Source organism: Cinclus cinclus, chromosome 24 (assembly GCF_963662255.1).
Source record: "Cinclus cinclus chromosome 24, bCinCin1.1, whole genome shotgun sequence".
Taxonomy (NCBI): Eukaryota; Metazoa; Chordata; class Aves; order Passeriformes; family Cinclidae; genus Cinclus; species Cinclus cinclus.
In genome coordinates this window covers 4,551,697-4,564,433 of record NC_085069.1, presented here as the reverse complement: position 1 = coordinate 4,564,433, position 12,737 = coordinate 4,551,697, and the positions used below count along the sequence as shown (strand labels likewise).

General features: G+C 57.0%; 2 protein-coding genes across 2 annotated transcripts in view; both read right to left on the bottom strand.

Moving 5' to 3' along the window:
- Positions 1-3,192, bottom strand: part of ZNF385C (zinc finger protein 385C) — a 60,986-nt gene extending 57,794 nt beyond the window's left edge. Inside the window, 2 exon segments of the mRNA XM_062508495.1 lie at positions 2,731-2,805; positions 3,162-3,192. Coding sequence (XP_062364479.1) covers positions 2,731-2,805; positions 3,162-3,192 — 106 coding nt within the window.
- Positions 3,193-8,544: 5,352 nt separating this feature from the next.
- On the bottom strand, positions 8,545-12,707 carry DHX58 (DExH-box helicase 58). Its single transcript, XM_062507898.1, has 12 exons — positions 12,522-12,707; positions 12,243-12,444; positions 11,954-12,144; positions 11,631-11,747; positions 11,281-11,407; positions 11,019-11,201; positions 10,679-10,935; positions 10,409-10,558; positions 10,012-10,173; positions 9,558-9,748; positions 9,273-9,369; positions 8,545-9,030 (listed from the first exon to the last, which is right to left on the bottom strand). Exons 1-12 carry the CDS (start codon positions 12,687-12,689, stop codon positions 8,851-8,853), a joined length of 2,025 nt encoding a protein of 674 aa, XP_062363882.1. The 5' UTR covers positions 12,690-12,707; the 3' UTR covers positions 8,545-8,850.
- Positions 12,708-12,737: the final 30 nt, after the last annotated feature.

Here is a 12,737-nt window from a genome sequence, read left to right as displayed (position 1 = left end):
TGCTGGTGCTGCCCAGGGACACTGTTGTGGCACCTCTCCAATGAGACAGGTGATGGGTAGGGGTAACAAGCTTTCCTAGATGTGATGCTATTGAGACATTGCCAATCCCAAATGTGGAAACACAGGACTCCAGGGAAGGAGGATCCCTCCTTCAGCCCCCACTGGAGTCCCATGACACCAGCTGGTTGCAGTGCCCAGCTCTCCAGGTGCAGTTAGAGTTATCTCCTTCCTTGGCCCTGCATGGCAGGGACAGCACCAGGCAGAACTCAGGCTTCTGGGTACGAGGGCCATGGGACACAGGTGGGCAGAGGAGGGACTGTGCTCAGGGGCCAAGCCAGGGCCCCACAGCCAAGGAGGGTCGGCGTGGGGTGATTCAGGCCCAGCACCACTTTCCAGGAAGGCTCACTGGCTCCTTGGCCACCGCACTGAGCTGTGCCAAGCTGCTCCGGCAGCTGCCGTGGCCGTTCAGCAGCTGTTGAGCTGTAATTTCTCATTGAGTCATAATTTATTTTTTTTTTCCCAGTGAAAGCAGCACTGTCAGGGAATTAAAATCTTTTCAAAAGCCCATAAAGATTTAATAAACGTTTCAGAGCCAGATCGGGGGGGTTTAGCACCTTCACAGCCAGGACCCAGAGAAGGTGATGAGGAGTGGAACACTTGACAGGCGTAACTGGTTAAAGGAACAACAGTGCTGGGCAGCACCAGCCCACGGGGAGCTGAGTGAGGCTGCACTGCCCCTGCCCAGCACAGGGCAGGACTGGTCCGCAGTCCACAGCCTGGGTGTAAGGGCCCAGCTGAGCTCCAGGTGGTTCAATTCACCTTGATTCCCTTGACAGGCGGCTGACATGTGTTGTGGGATGCTGGGATGTAACATGTCAGAAAAAAGCTGACATGGAGAGAGTGCAGCAGTGTCTTGGCTCTCACCTATCTCTCACCAACCCAATTAGCAGTGATCCAGCTCTGGCCAACTGGCAAGTTCAGCCCCACAGCCAGAGTGGGTGTGGGGCACTGGCCAGGTAAACACCCATGTTTGAATTCGGACTGAGCCTAAGGTGTCCACAAAAGCAAAGGTTTGCACTCTGGAAGAGTTGTTGTAAACATGGACTAAGGTTTTCCAGTGCTGCACCTCTTTCCACATGAGCAGGTGTTCACAGGTGACAGAGGCACCGCGTTCCCACCGGCAGCCCCTGCGCCATCCCGGGCACCTGCTATTTTTAGCTGCCTTTGATGGTCTCTCTATGAGCTCTGTAAAATATCTGGGCCAGGCACGCACAGCTTCCACAGCTCCACTCTGCCAGAGCACGCTTCCCAAGGAAGGACTCGGGGATGCTGGATGAACCCAGCTGGGACCCATGTGCCTTGAGGGATTTAATGGGGAGAAGCTGTAGCTCAACAGCCCGACAGAGCTGGACTGTGGTTTGCACCCCAGGATCTGCACAGCCACATCAGCAGGGCAATGTTAACCCTAACCCTAACCCCGCCCCATGGGTACCACAGGCAGGAAGGCCCCATTCTCTAACTGAGGTGCAGAAACAAGAGCACAAATGGGTCAGAGCTGAGCTGAGCTGAGCACCCATTTGGGCACCAGTGGGTACAGAACTCCCTCACAGCTTCAGGAGTAAAAGAGGGACCCCTGGCACTGCTCCTGGAACCTGCTGGTCCCAGCATCTCTCACCAGCATTGGGCATCACTTTGAGAGGCACCTGAGTGATAGGGGCACCAATAACTCATTGTTAAGGCAGAGGCTGCTGTTATTTTATGGCCGTTGTTATTTCCTTCCTATTGTAACTTTTAATTAAAATCTATGGAAGACCGATAACTGCTCCCTCTGCATAATTGCAGGGAGTAAATTTTATTATATAGGAAAGTGGTTTTAATTTTTAATGGATTTATTTTTAAGGAAGAGCAACACTTTGAAGGGATCTGTGAGCCCCAGTAACATTATCAAAGGCGAGAAGAGGAACTGAGATGGTTTTATTACCTGTTCCCCATAAAACTGTTATTTTAGGAGAGTTTTGTGCTTCCTTCTAATGAGAAATGAATTGCACCAGCTTGATTTGCTGTAGGAGGAAAATTAAAATGAAACTGATAAGAGCCCAGCCTCTAACTCCTGACTTACCTCCCAATTATAAATGAAAGCTCACAGGCATTCCAGAGATGGGGCTTGATGTCTACATTAATTATAAATAAATTATCTACACTTAATGTTTAAATGAAATTTCAGATAAAGCTTTATATTTAGAAAAGTGTTGCATCACTGCATAAATATTTATGCAAGGAGTCTGGGTGAGCTGTGGCTGCTTCAGCGTGATGTGGGAGCAGAGCTGGAGCAGGGAGCCTTGGCTGGGTATTGGGAGGGAGCGGTGCTGAGCCCACCAAGGGGGGAACAGGATAGTTGGGTCCTAAACCCAACCCTCCCCTGGGGTTTGGGGAGGTGAGGTGATGGGACACTCTGGGCCCATGTCAGCCTGACATTGCCAGAGCAGCAGCCCACGGCCAGGGAGGCCAGTGACAGTGACAATCCCCCATGCTCCCATCTTTCTCCAGCCCTCAAGATCTCTTGGCAATGTCCCACAGGACCCTTGAGGCAAGTGGTGCCAGGGCTGGGGTGAACCTTTAATGCAGCCAGAGTGGAAGAGGAGAAATCTGACAGGCCCCAGCTGAAAGCTGTGTGGGAAAACGGTAAGGGACAACAAATAAAATTGATTGGAATTGTTCAGCCCCAGTCACTTGTGAAGGAGTCCAGATGAGGTCCAGGCAGGATCCAGCATCCTGAGTAGCCACCACTGAGGTGGGACATCATCCCTGAGGACACAGAGAGCTGCTTGTGCCCACACTCCTGGCCAGCCCTGGGTTCTGCTTCATGCCATCAAAATCTGGGATACAGCAGCTTTCCAGGGCCACGAATGCATTTGTCTGATTTCTCTCTGATGCCTGAGACAGAACATCCGTGTCAGGAAGAACATCCCTGTCAGAGAGAACATCCTGGCCAGGGCAGAGCATCCCAGCCCGGGTGAATATCCCAGCCAGGGTGAATATCCCAGCCAGGGTGAACATCCCAGTCAGGGAGAACATCCTTGCCAGGTGCACACATGAGCCACCAGCAAGGGCTGAGCAGGCAGAGCCGGGTGTAGTTGGCCCAGGAATTTTAGCAGGGTCACCTTTGGTATCACAGCGCTGCACAGTCCTCATTCTCCAACGGGAGCAGTATCTCATTTCTTCCTCAATTAGCTCCTGATTATCAGTGTCCCAGGGCCCCTTTCCAGTCTCTGTTTAATGCACCATTAATAATTCATTTCTCAGATAGCAGGAACGCAGCGCAAGGTTGGGGCTTTGTGACTAATAAGTACCAGAGCAACTCTCATCTCCAAGGTACAAATGAAGGCAACAAAAATAAAGTGGAAGAATCAAAGATAATATGTTTTGTAGCCTTTAATCAAACACTGCGTAACGGGTTTGATTAGTCAGGTGAAGAATACACACGCACTCTGGGCTCTCGTGCCTCACCAGCATCATCCCCATCCCACTGTCTTCTCTGGCACAGAGGGGGCACCTCGAGTTAAAACTAGGGCTGGCCTGCACTGCCCTCTTCACAGGGTTAGAGGTTTAGGTATGAACTAGATGTTTCCTCAAGCTGGAAAATCCCAGGACCAGATTTCCTGGTGCCCAGCAGAGCCAGCACAGTCACTGAGGAGTTGCACGCATGCTGGCAGCTGCACATTAAGTGTGACGGGTTTCTGACAGATCCAATTATAAAGCCAGGTCTCAGCAGAATTGCAGCCCTAAGATTTAGTGCATGAAATTTTGTTTGAGAATTTTCGGATATTGCAGTTTTTGCCAGGGGTCCCGAACAGCCCCCAGACTGTGCCAGCACCTGCCAGCTGTCCCTGGGTCTTACCCCACTGTGCACATCCCCTCCCTGCCACATCCTGCCAGTGCCTGGACCAAATAGAGTCACCCAAAAATGGCAAGAAGGAGAGTGGCCACCCCCAGCAGCACTGAGGAAGGGGGGACCTGCAGCCCCCCTGCTCTTCTGCCCCACAGAGACGTGCCCTGGCCCAGGGACTGTCCCTGCCCCTGCACAGGGGGACCACGCACAGGCTACAGGCTGTAAATCAACTGACTCTCAGTAGCTAAGGATCTGCTCAGGCCTTTCCACACAGCTCTGAAATGGTATTTTTAGACCTTTCCTAGAAAAACAAGGTGGGCATATATGATGGTCCTGTTCTCAGCTGACCTGGGGACTTGGCTGCCCTGGGAATGCTCCTAAGAGGAAAGCAGCCAAGAGAGCTCCAGGGACCAAAAGATCTGGGCCAGGAAGGACATAGGGATGTGAGTCCAGATGCTCCCACAGTGCTTTGGTCTGAAGAGAAGTCAAACTGTTGTGTCCAGTCAGTGCTGCACAAGCTTGTTCCATCAAAGCCCCAGGATTAGGCTGAGAGCAGAGGGTTGTGCCCTGGCACTGACCAGGGACCCTGGGATTGCAGGTGGATACCAAGCTTGGGATGAAAGCTGGCAGCCTGAAGCACTGTTGCCTTCAGATCAGAGCAGCATCATCATTCCCTGGCTCGGGAAACCAGGAGCTGTTGGGAAAACAGATTTGCCTTCACATCCTCGAGGCTGTTCCATCCTCTGCCATCCACAGCTGAGCCCAGGCTGGCAGGAGCAGCCAGCAGGACAGTGCCAGGGGGCTCAGTGACTGTGAGGGGCTGGAGTCTCCCCAGTCCTAGCTTTTGTACCCTCCTGGGGACACCCAGTGAAGGGCTGCAGCCCTTTCCCCAAGCCGGGATGGCTCCTCTACACTGGCACCGCATGGCTGGGCACAGCCACGGGCACAGGCTTCAGCTGGTACCCGAGTGTCACGCAGCAGGGGCACCTTCCTGATTCCCCTGGGATGAGCAGCCCCTGGTCCTGTCCTCCTCGCCCCGGTGCTCCCGCGATGCCCTGGGCACGTGCCTTGCTGTGCCACGGCTCGGATGGCATCGCACGCTACATGCCCAGGAGCTGTTTCAACCTAAGCAGAATAAACCAGCAGTGATTATATTTCCTGCCTCCCGGTCGGGGCGCGAGGGAAATTGTTTGATGCTAATCCCCTTGTTTAATCCACCAGCATCCTGACATGCGAACAGTCAGGATTAACTGCCGGCGGGAATCGTTCGACATGCGGCCGTCGGTCAGCGCCGAGCGGGGAAGGGATGCAGGAACAAAATGGGGAGAGGGCTTCTGGTTTTCGGGATCGAATACCTCCACCACAAACACTTTTCTGAAGATTGGAATTTCCCTTGGTACAGAGAGGGAAACTCCAGCTGTCCCAGGAAAGGTCATCTTGGGGTCTGATGTGCTCCCGGGCTCTGGGAGAGATACTGTGCAATAGCCAGATTTTCAGATGTGCCTGGGAAGCAAAATTCAGTCCCCATCCCCTTCGTTCAGGATGCGACCAGACTCCTGCTGCTCATCCTGATGCTGCCTGAGCCAGAAACACGAAGCAGGATGGAGCCACCCGCAGGACAGGACCCTCAGCCCCAGGCATGCCTTTGATAAAAGTGCCTGGGATCCTGCTTCGGCTGCTCTGTGCCCTCCTTGCTGCAGACCTGCCCTGGATTTCAAATTTCAATTTGCCTGACTTTATCTTTCAGCCCCAGTTCTCATTATTCCTCTCTCTGCCAAGTTAAAGAGCCCTTTAATACCCAGCAGTTTTCTCCCCGGGAAGATACTTGCATGCTGTAATCAAGTCACATCTCAGGCTCCTTCCTGATAAGTCGAACAGGCTGAGCTCTAAGTCCCACTAAACACCAGCCTGGGGAAAGGGTTGACCTGAGGCACTGCCAGGTGGAGGAGCCGGAGGTTTTCCAGCTGGTGCCTTGAGAAGGGAATCAGTGCTTTCTGATGCACTGATGACAAATGAAATGAGCTGTGAAAAATAAATTGCTGCATTGCCCTGATTCTGTGAGCACACCCGGCTGCCGGGGGCACAGGGGGTGCTGGGGCAGGAGGCCACAGGCGCTCCTGGGGCTGTGCCCATGCTGGCAGCCTGTGGTCCAGGGGCAAACCCCTTCACCCCCTGGTGTTTCTGCCAGCAGAACTGACTGCAGTGGCTGTTTGCTGTGGGGCTAATGGTGCCCGTCTCTGCTTACAGGCAGCGAGTCGCGATGGCCAGAATATAAGTGCTTTGGGGAGCTGAGATAAACAAAGGTACTTCGAGCCACAGACTTCTTCCAGCCTGGGGATTTGGCCACAGGAGGCCCGCTCTGGAGGATGCCAGTCCTGCAGGATGCTGGCTCAGAAGGATGCAGGCTCAGAAGGATGCCAGCCCTGAAGGACACCAACCAAGGTCGCAGCACCGATCACTGCAGCTCCACTGCTCTCTGCCACCAGGCCCAAGGTGACCGAGCCCCTGGGAAGGAGAAATCAGATGCAGCTGATGTTAAAGCAGGGACGCAGAGGGAAGAACAAGCAGAGGCTGGATACAGACTCACTTGCAAAACCCACAGAGACTCACAGTGCTGTCCTGGCCCCATATCCCATGAAGTCAGCTGCACCCCCTCAAAAAGGGGCAAGTTTTGTTACAGAAATTCTGGTTTGGGGCACTCAAGCAGACAGACGAATCTACCAGGGCTGGTGAGAGCTTGCATCACCCAGTGCTGTGGGCACCCACCGTGCTAAATCACAACGTGAATTCTCTAAGCATAAATCAGGGCAATTTGAGCTGAGCAAAATGGTCTGGGGTCCCTGCGGGAGGGATCCTGCCTAGGGAGCAGGAGGGGAGGCCATCCCAGCCCACAAGGAGCTACAAATAACTCAAATGGCCTCATTACCCAGTTTCTGATGAACAGGAGCTTGGTTTCCCCGGGGCCATCTCTACCTAAAAGCGGGATATGTGTGCCTGACACTGCGGAGCCTCTGGTACCAAAGTCAGGCAGGAGCAGGACTCTGGTCCCCTGCACACGTCCTTGCCCTTCTGAAGCTCCCCACCACCCACAGAGTCACCCGTGATCTGCCGAGCATCCGTGCTGCTTACTGGCACGGGGTGTCCCCGGGCCAGCACCAACTCGTGTGGCAGGATCCCGCGGGAAAGGGACACACGTGGGGCAGCAGGTACGAGCGCTGCAGCCGCTTGTATCGCTGGATCATGCCCCGGTTCCACGAGCGTCCCCCGGATCATCCTCCAGTCCCGCCGAATCATCCCCCGGCCCCCCGGATCATAGCCCGGTTCTCCGGGCATCCCCCGGTTCTTTGGACGTCCCCCGGATTGTTTCCCGGTTCCCTGAACATCTCCCGGTTCTTCGGGCATCCCCCGGATCGTTTCCCAGTTCCCCGGGCATCCCCTGGATCATTTCTCGGTTCCCTGGACATTCCCCAGCTCCCCGGGCATCCCCTGGATCGTTTCTCGGTTCCCCGAACATCCCCTGGTTCCCTGAACATCCCCCGGTTCCCCCCGGCTCGTTTCCCGGTTCCCTGAACATCCCCGGTTCCCTGAACATCCCCGGTTCCCCCCGGCTCGTTTCCCGGTTCCCTGAACATCCCCGGTTCCCTGAACATCCCCGGTTCCCCCCGGCTCGTTTCCCGGTTCCCTGAACATCCCCGGTTCCCCCCGGCTCGTTTCCCGGTTCCCTGAACATCCCCGGTTCCCTGAACATCCCCGGTTCCCCCCGGCTCGTTTCCCGGTTCCCTGAACATCCCCGGTTCCCCCCGGCTCGTTTCCCGGTTCCCTGAACATCCCCGGTTCCCTGAACATCCCCGGTTCCCCCCGGCTCGTTTCCCGGTTCCCTGAACATCCCCGGTTCCCTGAACATCCCCGGTTCCCCCCGGCTCGTTTCCCGGTTCCCTGAACATCCCCGGTTCCCCCCGGCTCGTTTCCCGGTTCCCTGAACATCCCCGGTTCCCTGAACATCCCCGGTTCCCCCCGGCTCGTTTCCCGGTTCCCTGAACATCCCCGGTTCCCCCCGGCTCGTTTCCCGGTTCCCTGAACATCCCCGGTTCCCCCCGGCTCGTTTCCCGGTTCCCCGGTCATGCCCCGGCCCGGACCGGGGCTCCCTCTAGCGGCTGGCGCCGGCGCAGCACGGGCGGACGCGCGGTCCGGGCCGCGCTCCCGGTACCGAATCCCGAGCCCCAAAGCCGGCCCGGTCCTGCGCCCGAGCCCCGCGGCTGCCCCGCAGCTCGGACGCAAAAAGGCTTCCCAGGGCGCTCCCAGGTGAGACCGAAGGGACGACTGGAGCCCCGCAGGGATCCCCGGGGCTGCCCCAGATGGGCTTAGGCTCGTTCTGTGCCTCGGGAAGGTTCGGTCTTGGGTGGGTGGCTGAGTGAAATGGGGCGCTCAGGACACTGTCTGCGGGTGGGGTAGGGCCGGGACAGCCTCACAGAGTCCACTGTCCCCTGGAAGACCCGTGTACAGTGGATCCTGGCTCTGGGGAAATGTCCGCCCTCTAAGGCTCCTGTGCCCAGCCAGCGCTTGCCACAAGTGATGAAGCCACCCTGCCCCTTCAGTCTAGCATGTGTGTTTTTAATGGAGACACATCGAATTCGTAAATTGGAGTGGAGAAGCACTGGGCTATGTCCTGGACCCACAGAAAAGGATGGCTCTCCTGGCAGGGTGGTGAAGGAGAAAGCAGCAGCAGGGGGAGCAAGGAAGGGTTTGGGTGGTTTTCAATCCCAGCCTCTCGTCCTTTCTACGTGGATGCAGCAAACCTCCTACAGCAGCCATGGCCTCCAGCTAGGGATGTGCTGCTGGGGCTCAGACCAGCGAGGAAGAGTGAGCCATACTCCTCTGTCCAAGGGTTGAAGAAGCATCCCCTTTTCATGTAGAACCCTGAAAATATCCTGTGAATAGTTCTCTTCTGAACAGAGCCTGTGCTAGAAGGACACGCCATAGGTGTCAGAGCAGTACTCCACATAGTCAAACGCCTTGATAGGGAATGTCACAGAGCCCCACTTCTTGTACCTCCTCTTCTCTGCTGGTGTCTCCACCACAAAGTTTTTGATGCAGAGGATAGGCAGCTTCACCTGCTGGTACAGCATCTCCATCCCCCAGTCCTGTATGGGCAGAGTTACCCAATGCACACAGAGCATCCCCAGGCTGCAGGGCCACACACACAGGGATGGAGAAGTTCCTTGCTCCCAAAGCATGTCCCTCCTTTGGAGACAGCCTGTGTCCATGTCCCGCAGCACACACATGACACAGGCATGTGCAGCTATGAGCTGGGGCACAAGGCACAGCCTTTCCTGTCCCTCCAGCCCTGACTGGGCTCCAGACATAGAGGAACTGTGGTGCTCACCTGCCTGCAGGCTTTACAGGAGATACGGCAGCCAGGCTCCCAGTCCTTGAAAGTCCGCTGGAACTGCATTTTCCCAGAAGAAACTCTGTAATACGACCTGGAAGGAAGGAGCCACCAGACAGTGAGGATGATGGCCCAGGGGACATGAACAGGTCATCACAGGTGCTCCCGTAGTCAAAGTTCCTGCAATCTCCCTATACCAAGGTCCCCGAGAAAAAGCTGGCAGCAGGCTGGTTCTACCCTTGCCCATCTGCCTGTTCACCCCTGCCCATGTGAGGCTCCTACCCAAATTCAGGGTTGATGTTGACGTGGTGCATGCCCTCCACCGTGCGGATGTCACTGCCGCGGCACACGGCCGTGTTGCAGTTGACGCAGTACAGGCGAACAGAGGCCGGGTCGTGCAGCTGCCGCTGCTCGCTGATCTTGGCTTCCTTCATCAGCCAGCTGGCTACAGCCACCCGCTGCAGCTCCCGGATCTGGGGGGACAGGGGTCAGCACAGGACTGCAGGCAAGGACAGATGGCAGATGTGGCAAGATCCGTGGCTACCAAGGGATGCACCATCCCAGGAGTGCAAGCAGGGCAGGGCAGGATGGGCACATGCTGCCCCATGCCCCTCACACGACACCATCCCAGGATCCGGTGCTTCCCTGAGACAGACCAGGCAGCCAAATGCAGGGAGCAGAGGGGGGCAAGAGCTGCCTGGCCCTGCCAGTGCCCATGGCAGCACCCAGTACCCACCTTTTGGTGGTACTCCTGCTCAGGCATAGCTTGCACTGCCTGAATCGCCCTCTTCATGAGGTCTACCAGGTCCTCATTGAGCAGCTCTCGGGTCACCTCTCTGCTGTTGGCTTTGGCAAGGACAGAGTAGACACTGTTCTCAGCACGGGCACGGCCCCGGGCCTGCAGGGCAAGGTCCAAATGTTGCAGTCAGCAGAGGAGGGACACAGCCAACCCTTCTGTGCTGCCCTTTGAGGACGGAGCCACCTCCACCCTCCATGCGCCTTGCCAAAGAGATGTTCTGCCAGAGGCTGGACTCGTCCCCAAGGAGCTGCCTGCAGGGAAGGCAAAAGCCCTCATGTCCCACCCCCACAGCTTTGGGGGATCCTGGCAGGGCCAGAGGGAACCTGGGCAGCACCTGCATCATGGAGATCTCATTGGTCATCAGCCCATAGCGGACCACAATGTTGCACTCAGGGATGTCCAGGCCCTCCTCGGCCACACTGGTGGAGAAGAGAAGGTTGAGGGCTCCCTCACGGAACTGCTTGATCACATTCTGCTGCTCATTCTGTAGACGGGGGGTGATGCTTCAGCAGCTGTGCAGGTCTCTGAGACCTGGGCAGCACCCGCAGCACCCCCAAAATATGCAGAGTGAGGTCGGTCCAGTTCTTGCCCACCCTTCACTCACCTGTGTCATGTGCCTGGTCTGGTTGCTGTAGCCAGCACCAGTGAGGACAGCAGCCCTGATGTGTTGCCCACGGAGCGTGGCTGTGCTCTGCAGCCAGCTGAGCAGGCTGTGGGCACTCTGCCTTGTCTTGGTGAAGACAATGCCACGAGAAGTGCCCAGAGGCTGAAAGTGCTCACGTAGGATCTCCTCCAGCTTGCCCAGCCTTGGGTTCTCATAGTGGTGGTCCCCAGCGAGTGCCTGCAGGCTCGCCCTGTTCTCTGCACAGGTGAGCGGGGTGTCAGGGACACTCCCTGCACCCAAAACGCAGCCAATATCACCCCCCTCCAGGCCCCTCTGTTACCCTCAAACGTGGCAGTGAGGAACTGTTCAGTGGGGTCCTTCTTATCCCTCTCAGTGCTGTAGAACTGCTGGAGGCACTGCAAGGCATCCACCATCCTCACGGTGTCATTGATCAGCAAAGCATCGTTGTACTTGCGCAGGTGCATGGCACACACCCGCGTCTTACGACAAAACATCTCTGTAGCTGGCGGGGCCAGGGGACACCGAAGTCACAGCCTGTCCCCGCGGCTCAGACCTGCCACACCCACACGCTGCACCCTCACCTCTCTTCTCCAGCTCCATAATGCGCTGCTCGTAAATCTGTGTGCCAAAGTCCCGTGGGAGATCTGGTTTCCCCATGAACTGCTGGATCTGCACCATCACCTTCTTCAGCTGCTCACCAAAGGGGTCCTGGGAGCAGGGAGGGGCTCAGGACCCAGGAATTGTGGCTGCTTGCATGGCGGGACCCAGACAGTTGTAGGATCCCCCTGGCACCAAAGCTCTGGGTCAACTGATTTTTCACACTGGCCTGAGCGAAACGGGTGAAGGGACACAGCCCCTCAGCCAGCAGGGCTTGGGGATCTCATCTTCCACCCAGTGAGCAGCCCCATGGCTCCAAGCAGCCCTCCCTCACCTCCACTCTCTCCTGGCACAGGTCATACTGCTTCTTGGGCTGGGGGACATGTCTCTGTAGGAGCTGCACCTCGTCCTGCATCGATGTGATCTTCTCAGTGTCCAGGTTGGCACAGATCTGAGAGGCAAAGACCCTGCTTCCACCCTGAGCCCAGCTTCCCAGGACAATGCAGTGCGTGGTGCTCGCTGGCAACCTCGTGAATTTGGGGACGACTCCTCTGGGCTACCCAGCACCTACACACCTGGGAGGTCCCACCCCAAGGGACACCCTGCTGAACGCCAGGAGAAGCCATGCTGAAGCAGGACCGGGGGCACAGGACACACCTGCAGGATGTGCTCTACGGCTCCCTCAAAGGATGTTGCCCTCCCAGTGCCAGGGGATGCTGTGAGCCCCAGGACCTGTGGCAGGCCCTGCTCCCCACTCAGCTTCCGCTGAAGGTATCTCAGCATGATCTTGTTGTAGACGGCATCCTTGTGCGTGTGGTGGCACTCGTCTATCACCAGCAGTGAGAAATCTGCTCCAGGCCAGGAAGGGAAGCAGGGTGAGGTGGTTGCTTAGCTGAGGGCTTGGCCACAGCTATGAGGCCAGCAGAATATATAGCCTAGTGCCTACCTGTAAGCTCCACGTGCATGTCCTCCTCCGTGCTCACCAGGGCGTTCTGCAGAATCTGGGCTGTGCAGATGACAACATCGTTCTTTTTCACCAGGTTGGCGAAGAAAGTTTTGTGGCTGGTGTCCCCACTGATGGACGTCACCTTAAAGATGTCCTGAAGTTGACAGAACTCCTTCTCTGTGTGCTGGTCCACCAGGTGCACCTGCACCCACAGGACCACATTCAGCACCGGTCAGGACCGCCACCCGCGGCTCCCGCGGTCCTGGAGCAGGGCAGCACCTTGTTGACAAGCACGGCCACCTTGCCGCCCCGCCGGCTCTCCAGGTGCCGCCGGCAGACGTGGACGGCCACGCGGGTCTTCCCGGCGCCCGTGGGCAGCCAAACGATGCTGTTGCGGCCGCGCAGGGCCGGGCCCGCCGCCTCCCGCTGGTACCCCCGGAGCTCCATTCCCCGCTTCTCCGGGTCCCGCAGACGCCGCAGCCGGGAAACGAAACT